At 42.2% G+C, this 10,479-nt stretch overlaps 1 protein-coding gene across 1 annotated transcript; it reads right to left on the bottom strand.

The window, feature by feature from the left end:
* Positions 1 to 979: 979 nt before the first annotated feature.
* Positions 980 to 8,651, bottom strand: LOC100028658 (vacuolar ATPase assembly integral membrane protein Vma21-like). The gene is made up of 2 exons (XM_056812895.1): positions 6,934 to 8,651; positions 980 to 3,977 (listed from the first exon to the last, which is right to left on the bottom strand). The coding sequence occupies exon 1, from the start codon at positions 7,404 to 7,406 to the stop codon at positions 7,089 to 7,091; it is 318 nt and encodes a 105-aa protein (XP_056668873.1). The 5' UTR covers positions 7,407 to 8,651; the 3' UTR covers positions 980 to 3,977; positions 6,934 to 7,088.
* Positions 8,652 to 10,479: the final 1,828 nt, after the last annotated feature.

Genomic DNA, 10,479 nt, shown 5'->3' with positions numbered 1-10,479 from the left:
TTAAAAAAAAAAAGTACTTCAAGAATAGAATTAACTCCTTAATGGAAACTTGATTTTCTCTTTCCCTGGTGTATTTAGAGGTTTATTCTATTAATGTTCTTTATAAAAAAAAAAGTCTAATGGATAAGTGCTGGTCTTGGGGCAGGAAGACAGAATCTAATCATACATTTTATATTTAGTAGCTATATAACCTCAAGCAATGACATAACTTCTCTGAGACTTGGGCACTTCTTAATTACCAAATCATAGTTATAATCTGAGATAGGTGGAGGAATTGATACCCCACACATCTACAGAAAATAGCATGTGTGTTTTATATACACACATATAATGTTTTTAATCAGTGTATTACATCTCTGTGTCTCACCCCCAAAATGCAGAGTCTCTGGGACTTTCCTATTCAGATTCCCCAATTCTCTCCCTAGCTCAGGCCATTGCCTCTTTCGTACCCAATCTCATCTTGGGGGCAGGGGGAGAATTGATGAACAACATCCTTCCTGAATACATAAGGGTAACATGTGCCCATTTCTTTTCTAGGTAAAATGGTTCACAAGAAAAAGAACTGTCACTAAAACCAGAGGGTCTGGATTCAAATCCTGTCTCTGTTGTATGTGTGTGACCTTGGGCAAGTCATTTCTCATTTTCCACATCTGTAAAGTGAGGGACTAAGATGACCCCTCTATTCCTTCAAGCTCTAGATCTATAATCCTATGGTTTCTGTTCCCAACTGTTGTTTTATATGTTTTAGGGTGTAGGTCCCACAATGAAGAAGCTCAATTCTTTCTTCTTGGCTACTTTGCCTGGAATTAGAAGAAGTGGCTATGAGAAAGCAATAATACTTCCACTGGATGGTCCATGGTTCCAGTGGTAGAGTCTGTGATGAATTAAGCCCAGAGCACAATATTTTCCACATTTTACAGATGTAGTCTAAAAATAAGTAAATACTATGAATGCAATAACCATACACACCAACCTTACATAGTATGAATAAACAATTTATTTAAAAGATAACACATTTAGAGCAAGATGTAGACATATAGACACAGAGGTATAGTTTTTACTGCCTTTCTCACTAATCTTAATTATTCTACTTTAATCTTTCTTTCCCTCTTTTCAAGCCTCTTTAGGCTTGAACAGAAATAAATCTTTAATTCCTTCTCTCACCTTCTTATTTCTCTTCTAAAAAACCAAGCTTTTAAATGCATGGGCTTAGCTGAAAAGGTAGCTGCCAGGTAGGCATAATTTAAGGGGTACCCAGAAGGTTGCCATTCCCAGAAAGTGGCATCTCCATTCTGTTAGCAATCCTTTTCTTCATAACTTTTCATCCTTCTATTAATCTTGCCCAGATCTTTCCATGAATCCTTCATAGATGATCCAACCAATATGCAGACCTTCCTCTGGTTCTCTTTAGATCTCAGGAGTCCCCATGTACCACTCTTTTCATCTGTCTATTTCCTCATCCTCACTACAAGATGAGCCCACATCCTTTTCTGGGCTAGACCCCACTTCGATGCTTCTGGAGTCCTACCTCAAGCAAAAGCCATCACTGGTAGCATGCTACAAACAATTTCCTACTGCCATGCATGTTTCCTTTGCCTATTAGGTTATCTTTAACTGAGTCTTCTAAGAGTGTGGTATTCCATGTTCAGCAGTTTTATAATGTCACTGGGGAAATAGAGCATCACAGCATTGGGTTTTCACGACAGTGTGCAGTTTGAGATTACTAAAAGCAAAGCATTTCACAATTCACTATATGCAGCTCAGTCTAATCTCTTTCCATGAAATTCGGGGTCCAGCTCATTGCCCATTAAACACATACCAACAGATTAGCCCTTCTAGCACTATGACATAGTTTGAGGAATGTCCATTTTTTTCATCCACTTTGTTCTTCCATATTGGATACACTAAGCTCTTTCACATGTCTGGACATTTCCCCATCTGTCAGTCAACAAGCATTTCAGTGCTTACTAGATACCAAGCACTGTACTAAATACTAAGTGTATTCTGGAGCTTGTTGCAGGTCACTTGCAAATAGGAGTATCTGAATAACTTTGCCTTCAATAAGAAATCCTTTCATTTAGACAGTGCTGGACCCCTCACCATGTTGAATTGTCTTCATCCATATTGAATGACTACCCTATTGTAGCTCTAAATAAAACTAGAAGCTATAGCAAAGCCACAGCAAAGTAGAAGAATAGCTGGCATGTTCTCCTTCTAAGAAATAAATAAGTGGGATGTTCAATTGTTTTTATCACACTCCAAGGTAACAGGAAATGTCATTTCAGGCTGTACTTTGTTATCTCATCTTGTAGTTTTCACCAGTGTACACAGATCAAAGCAAAGGTGAATAAAGCTGGTGTACCAATATCCATTGTAGAGAAAGGGTAGAGATTTTTTTAAAAGAACTTGATGAGATTTTCTAAACAAAATCAACAATTTTGATGCTAAAGTGGACAGGGGAGAATGATAAAAATGTTTTAGAGACTATGATCAGGACCAAGAAATAAAAGGAGTCAAAAGTTTGTATACTACTCAGAAGCTTCACATTGATAAATGGTGAACATTTTCAATAGGAGTATTGGAAAGCACTTTATGTGCCAAATATCTAACATGATGTCTTAAAAGATAAGAAGCCATTGGTCTACTGTGTCAGTCATTTTGGAATTAGTTGATGATAAACAATCAAATCAATTACTAATGAGACCATAATTTGAAACAAGCATCTAATGGGGGAGCTGTCAAAACCCAGAAATGGACGAAAGACATTGCTTTTACCACCATTTCCTAGAAAAATCCAAATTATGTTGACTAGTTGTCACAACAAGGAGACAAAAAGATCCCAGAAAGTGCTTCAGGTGGCAAACACTCAACCAACTTTGCAAAGCAAAAGCACAGCAGTCACAGGTAGCAGTAGTTTAGAAAACAAGCTCATTTACAAAATATTGTAGAGAAGGGCAGAGGAGAAACATCATTGCTACACAAGACACCCAAAAGCAATGAATGAAGACATGGAATTTCAAAGAGGTTGGTGTGAGATCCAGGCAAGTTAGATCTTACCAAAAACAACTATAGCTAGGAACCAGAAAGACACCCAATAGATGTGGAATGGAGCAGATCTTTCAGTAGTTTTACAATAACTGATTTTTAGGAGAGACAAAAGGGAACCTGGTACATTTGGACTCAGTCTCTCAAGAGATTGGCAGTAGCACTTAAGATAATAATGAAATTGAGAAAAGGGCTGGACTTGACCTAATTAACACAGAAGTAATCTATGCTGGAGAAAGCATGATTTTTTTAATCACCCCATTTAAACTCATTTAGTTAGATGGGTAAACCAAGATTCAGAATACTTAAATAAATTGCATCTAATTAATGATATCATTAAGATTCAAAAAGAAAAAAAAGATTCAAACACAGGTCTTCTGAGTCTGAACCTGGTGCTGCTTCTATTATTCCATATGTCCTTGGAATAATGGTATATAGATTATGGGGAGAAGAGACCCCAAAGCATAGTGCCAAGCCACGTCCTATCTTGATATGAGAACAATGGCTGCCTTGGACGTAGGCTTTAGGATATATATATATAGCAGGTGGTCCTCTGCACTAAAGGGCAAAACAGGTCCATGGAAGTGGGGGGAAGGCTGTAAAAGGTCCTGGAATACTATATTAGGTAAAACTGATGGTAATAATCTGCAAAATCTTTAGCTTTAGGCTTCTGATTTTGATAATGGAATTTGTCCCACGCCTACCACCATTGAATTAGGCTGGATCCCCCCCCCCCCAGAGTACAGAGTGGAAACCAAGTAAATGAAAAGCTGAAGTGTTTTCCCTGGTATCCATTGGTCCCAGGTAAGCAGGTATTTTTATCATAGACTATGTGGAGTCTTTGATGGGTACTGCAGGTCATAGCAGCTCTCTCTCCTGGTACCACAAACAGGGAGAATGGAGATGTGTCAGCACAGAATCCACGCTGGGGTCTGAAATGAGTAATGAGACATACATTTACGGTTATAAAGATAATAGTTTTCTTGTTTCTTTCTCAAACTTTCCCATCACAGCACCTGGGCCATTATTTCACTACTACCTAATTTTACAATTCCTATCCAATCCCATATTTTTCTCAACGGACAGAGAAAACATGGCTCACTCCTAGAAACCAATCCTCCTCTCTATTCTGCCCCTAACTTCTCAAGCATTAAAAAATGAAAGAAAACTTGATTTGAAGACAAAGGACTTGGATCTATGCACTTACTACTTCTGTAACTTTGGATCACAATTCAACTCTCTGGGACTCAAGTTTTCTCATCTGAGGGGCAGCTAAGTTCCAGGTCTGGAGTCTGGAGGACCTGCTCAAATGTGAATTCAAATATTTCCTAGTTGTATGACCCTGAGCAAGTCACTTAACACTGATTGCCTAGTCTTTGCCACTCTTCTTAGAACTGATACTAAGACAGAAGATAAGGACATTTTTAAAAAATCAAGTCATAACAAAATAACTACGTTTCTGCTAGGGGGCAGTGAAGGGAATCATTAGATTGAGAATCAGTCCCTGGAATGGGAGGTCCTAGGTCCAAATCTGGCCTCAGACACTTCCTAGCTATGAGACCCTGGGCAAGTCACTTAATCCCCATTACCTCACCCTTACCACTCTTCTGCCTCCGAATAGTATTGATTCTAAGAGAGAAGGTAAGAGTTTGGTTGTTGTTTTTTTTTAAGTTTCCTCATCTATAAAATAAAGGTAGGTTGTAATAGTACCTTCCAGCTCCCAATCTATGATCTTAAGATCTAAGCCAGAACCAAAAGAGGAAGAAGCAGTTTTTCTCAGTGCCGATCCTTACCCAGAAATCCTGGCCATTTGTATGAGAACTTAAGGCATCAGAGGCAAATGGGATGATATGGATGGAATGGAAATATTCAAAGTAGTCAGTTTGTAAGAGTAGATCTTGGTCTCCACCTATGAAACTGGTTGGTCTCCAGGTCTCTGAACATAGGAAGCTACTCTCCCAATATTCTGAATCGAAAAGGAGAGCCATGGACTCTGTCATCCTCTAGTGGTCAAATGATAAAAATGACTTTATCTGATCTGATTTCCCCACCTCAAATTTAAGTGGGTAGATTTCCTGCCATAGTCACTGAATCTCCTTTGCCTTGCTTCATCTTCAACTCCATGAGACTGGAGGGTAGAGGGACGTAGTCTTATGATCTACCTATTGTTTCTTCTTGAAAAAAGGGTCAGTTTTTTTCTTTGTGTTCCCAACAACTTGAACATGTCTGGCACTTTGTGTTCACTCAGTGAGCACTCACTGAATCAAACTGGGTGGAACTGAATTTTGACAATGGTCAATTTTATCGTAATTCTATCAAGTATGTTTGGGACTTGGTCCTAATGTTAGGGACTGAAGAGTTCTTTCCCCCCTCTTTTTCTTGTATAAAAAATATCATTGTTGTATGAGATGGCTCTTTGGGAGGGGAAGTGAAGTGATACTGAGAGAAATCATGGTGATGTTAAAAAAGAAAAGTATCAAGAAGCCTATTCTGATATTTCATCCTGCTGTGTGTGTGGTCCTGGGTTCTTAAAGGCTCTGCCAGCAGAGCATGAAAAAAGGACTGAGGAGGGACAGGATATTTCTTATCTGGGATCCTGCCTATCTTCATCTGAACAGGATAATCACCAAAGGGTTGGCAAACAAATACTACATTTAAAAAATCATAGTAAACCATGAGGACCATCTACTAAAGCATGGAGGGGGCTGTCATTGGTGGTAGCGCATCCATCTTTCTAGCTATGTAACCCTGGGCAAGTTTAATTTAACTGTTCTGAGCTTCCCTCACTGTGAAGTGGGGATAACAGCACCCATCTCACAGAGTGGCTGTGACAATCAAATAAGATGATTGATCAGCAAACACCAGGGCTCAGCACAGTGCCTGGCACATAATAAACTCTTACTAAATATTTGTTGATTGTTGATTGTTGATTGGAAGGAAGTGATGAACACAATAATTGGAACATATAATGCTCAGATTCTTCTGAGTTAATGCTGAAGTCATTTGACTAATTTATTATATGAAAACTGAATCAGGAATCTCATTCAGTGCTGACTAATAAGTTCCATTTAATACTCATTTCATTGAGGCCCAAGTGCTTTGCTTTAGCTCTTCTTCTGCCCCCCCCTCTCTCTCTCCCTCCCTCCCTCCCTCCCTCCTCCCTTTCTCCCCTTCTCCCCCCTTCTCCTCTTTCCCCCCTCCCCGTCTCTCCCTCCCCCTCTCCCTCTTCCTCTCTCTCTCTGTCCCTTTCTGCCGGTCTCTGTCTTTCCCTCATCCCGTCTTTCGTCTTCCCCTCTCCATTTCTTTTTCCCTCTCCCTCTTCCTCTCCCTGTGCAATCTCGTTTGCTGCCATGGTAACAGCTCTCACGTCTACACTACTGACGCCAGAACCTCTTATCTCCATCCTTGACGTCATCCCCCCTACCTGCCTCTCCCAATTCCCAAACCTACAGCCTCATTAAAATGCCTCAAATTCAGTAGCTTTCAAGAAACACTCATTAGGCGCCCGCAATGTTCAAAGCACTCAACAATAAGGGGAGTCTCTGCCTTACCAACCCCACCTCTTTCCCCCAAGAGAACCTACGGAAAAATTCCAGCTCCAGGGCTAAGATCCTGAGGTTAGGAGCTCAAGCCACGCGGATTCGTTCCAGCGGGCCCGAATTAGAGCTTCGCTTCTAGCTAGAACCTGCGAAGCTTCTAAGGAGCGCAGCTTGTCTCCTTAAGGGAGCGAAGTCTGCCAAAACACCGAAAAGCGTCCCAAATCCGTTTTCGGTTGTAAAACCTTCGGCTCCGTTCACCTCGTTCCCTCCCCAACCAGTCCAGCTTCCCCTTCCCGCCCCACAGCAGCCGAAGTGGGAAGTCGGGATGGACCAAGGACAGCCCGCTTACCTCCTCGAACATTCAGCGGTCGGGTGGAAAGCAGCGGCCCCCACCTTCGGCCCTGCCCGCGGTTGCCCCAGCCCCGGATCTTTTCTCTGGGCCCCCCTCCCCAGCTGAGGGGCTGGGGGAGTGGGAGGGGAGGCCACTGGGGCGGGGCTGCTGTCCTATTCCAGCTTGCTGGTCTCCTGCCACTGCCGGGTACCCTCGTTCCAGGCCATGTAGACGAAGAGGGCCAGCACGATATGCACGGAGACGACGGCTACGATCGCAGAGTAGAAGTAGCTGTCGATGGCCGGCAAGCCCAGCACGCCTTCGAAGAGGTACGTCTTAGACACGAAGTAGAGACCGATGGGCAACGTGATCATCGCAGCCGTGAAGAGCATCAGGGTTCGCAGGGTGGCCAGGAGAGCGCGACCCTTGCCCAGCCCCGGGGGCTGCAGCATCTGCAGGGCCCGCAACTTCTTCTCATCCATGGGGTCCATCTCCGCAGCAGACTGGACAGCGGCCCTGCAGACTGACCGGGAGACCGCCCCTGCTTGGCTCCACTAAGCCGAGGTGGGCTGCAGCGTCGTCAGCTGACCCTGCTCTGCGCCAGCCTCTCGGCCCCAACACTGGATCCCGGAGCTCATGTGACTGGGGGGATGTAGGGGGCTGAAGGAGGGATGCCGTCACTTGTTTCCCCGGGGCCCCTAGCAACGGCCCCCTCCTAGTCGGCTGATGGAAATGTGCTGCTTTTACGCACGATTGTCGTCTTGTCTGATCTCTCTATCTTCGCAATTCTGCCGCTTGTTGCCAAGGCTCTGACCATCATTAGCTCTGCGCAACTGGACACCTGGGTTCCTTTTCTCCCTACCTTTCCTGCACTGAAGTGAGAAATACAGACAGACAAATAGGCAAAACAGACACACAGACAAGAAGAGAAACAGACACAGAGTCTGTTTCCGGGGTTCAAAGCCTCAGAACTCCAGGATGGGTCACTTTCTGACACTTTTCTTTTTTAAACCCTTGCTTTTCTGTCCTAGAATTAATGCTGTGTATTGGTTTCAAGGCAGAAGAATGAGAGTTGGGCTAGGCAATGGGGGTCAAGTGACTTCCAGGGTTGCTCAGCTAAGAAGTGTCTGAGACCAGATTTGGACCCAGGACCTCCTGTCTCTAGACCTGGCCACTGAGCCACCTTGTCTCATCATTCATTTCCTCTCCTTCAAATCCCAATACAGGGATTTTTAACCTGTTGTGTCACAGGTGACACAAAGGGCAGTCTGAAGAAGATTATGAAAAGGAATAAATATTTATAATTCAGCTACCATGTTTGCCAGACACTCTATAAATATTTTCTCATTTGATCTCCATGAGAGATAGATGCTATTGTTATCCCCATTTTACAGCTGAGGAAACTGAGGCAGACAGTGGTTGAGACTTGCCCAGGATCATACAGCCAGTTAATGTCTGAGGCTAAATTTGAACTGAGATCTTCCTGACTCCAAGCCCAGTGCCCTACCTCCTGAATCACCAGCTTCTTCTGGGTCTCATGGGTCCCTTCTCAGGATAGTTTTTAAGGGCATAAAATCAAATGCAAGAAATAGTTCTTGAGATTTTTTTAAATGTAAATTCTTCAACTCCAAGTTAAGAATCCCTGTCCTAAGAGAAACTTAAAGTTGAATGCAAGTTTGGGTCCCTAAGAGCTTTCACAGCTGTCTGGCACAGAGCAGCTTTATCTCAAGCAGATTAAATTAGGGAGGAAAATGTGGTGTAGTGGTGAAAGCACTGGATGCTGGAGTCAGCAGAGCCCTTGGTTCAAAACCTCCCTCTGCAGTTTCCCAGTGGTATGACAGTGGGTATGACAAATCACCAACCCTCTCTGAGCCTGTTTCTTCATCTCTGAAGCGAAATAACAACGACGGATCCTATCTCCCAGAATTGTTTTAAGGACCAAGTGAGATCATCTGTGCACAGTGTTCTGTTAATGCCGGTTATGACGATTCATTGAGACTCTTCTCAAGGCATCCAGTTTTATTTGGATGTGTTCTCTCCCGACCTTAACCAGGCAATTATGTCTCACTCCTAACAGAATCCCCACCGCCCTGCACAGTGCTCCCAGGAGGAAAGCATATGACGTATCACTTGTTTATTTGGGCTATGAGATTATCCACTTACAAAAATGAACAATATGGAAATAGATTTTGCATGGCAATGTGTATATAGCCCAGACTGTATCACCTGTGTGTGTGTGTGGGAGACAACAGGGGGGAGGGGATGGAGACAATTTGGATCATATAACTTTGGAAAACTTAGGTGGGAATTTGTTATTATATATAATTGGCAAAAAGTTATTTTATTATATTTTATTAATAATATTAAACTATTATTAATATTAAATTATTAAAATTTAAAAACCATAAAGTATGCTGCAGGTGCCCATGGTGATGATGATGATGATGATGATGATGAAGAAAAAGAAAGCATCCAGTCGGAGGCTGAGCCCAGGAGGCCCACTTTGAATGCTTCCAAATTTGGTATAGGCTTCCATGCTTACCTTCACCAGGATGGGGAGAATAAGGACTCCAGACCTGCTACTATGTGAAAAAAAGTGCTGGATTTGAACTCAGGGAATTTGAGCCTATCTAGGACTTTGCCACCTGAAAGGCTTCTCTGAGCTTCATTTTCTTGATCTGTAAAAAAAAGAGGGAGTTGGGCTAGAAAACCTCTAAGATTCCTTTAAAGTTCTAAATCTAGGACCCTAAATCATAGGAGCAGCTTGTTGAAAGCACAGGAAACAAGAGGAACCTAGTAAGGTCAGTACATTTGAACAGTTTAAAAGGTCTAAGTAATGACCACCTAATTACTTTGAAGCAGGGGGATAAGAGACAATTGTCTTCAGAATTCCAGCATTTTCATGAGAGAGGGATTGGGTTTTTTTAATTAAAAAAAAATTTTAAAGTGCTTGTTGAATGATTGACTGAAATCAGATTTAGGGACCACATTGGGAAGTTGTCTTAGACCAAAAACAGAGAAAGAAAACTAAAGACCAATCAAGTATCATCTGCAATGGGGACAAGTTAGAAGCCTTCCCAATAAGATCAGAAGTGAAACAGGGATGCCCATTATCACCTCTGCTATTTACCATTGTACTAGAAATGCTAGCAGGAGCAATCAGAGAAGAAAAAGAAATTGAAGGGATTAAAGTAGGCAATGAGAAAACTAGACTCTCACTCTTTCCAGATGACATGATGGTATATATTTAAAGAATCCTAGAAAATCAACTAAAAGGCTAGTGGAAATAATTAACAACTTTAGCAAAGTTTCGGGATGCAAAATAAAGCCCCTTAAAAAAGGAATACAGTACAGTTGCCTTTAGAACAGCAGAGGATTCAATAGAAACTTTAGGGTAGGAATTCTTAACATATGTGTCCTGTATCTCCTTTGGCAGTCTGGTGAAGCCTATTGACCTTTTCTCAGACACAGCTTTTAAATAATTGAGGGTATTATTAAATTTCAGTTAAAGGTTAATGAAAACAAAAAGGTAATTTTTTTCCTTATCCAAGTGCAAGGACTCCC

Source organism: Monodelphis domestica, chromosome 1, assembly GCF_027887165.1.
Source record: "Monodelphis domestica isolate mMonDom1 chromosome 1, mMonDom1.pri, whole genome shotgun sequence".
Lineage (NCBI taxonomy): Eukaryota > Metazoa > Chordata > Mammalia > Didelphimorphia > Didelphidae > Monodelphis > Monodelphis domestica.
The sequence above is the reverse complement of the archived record's forward strand: the minus strand, read 5'-3'. Positions and strand labels throughout refer to the sequence as shown.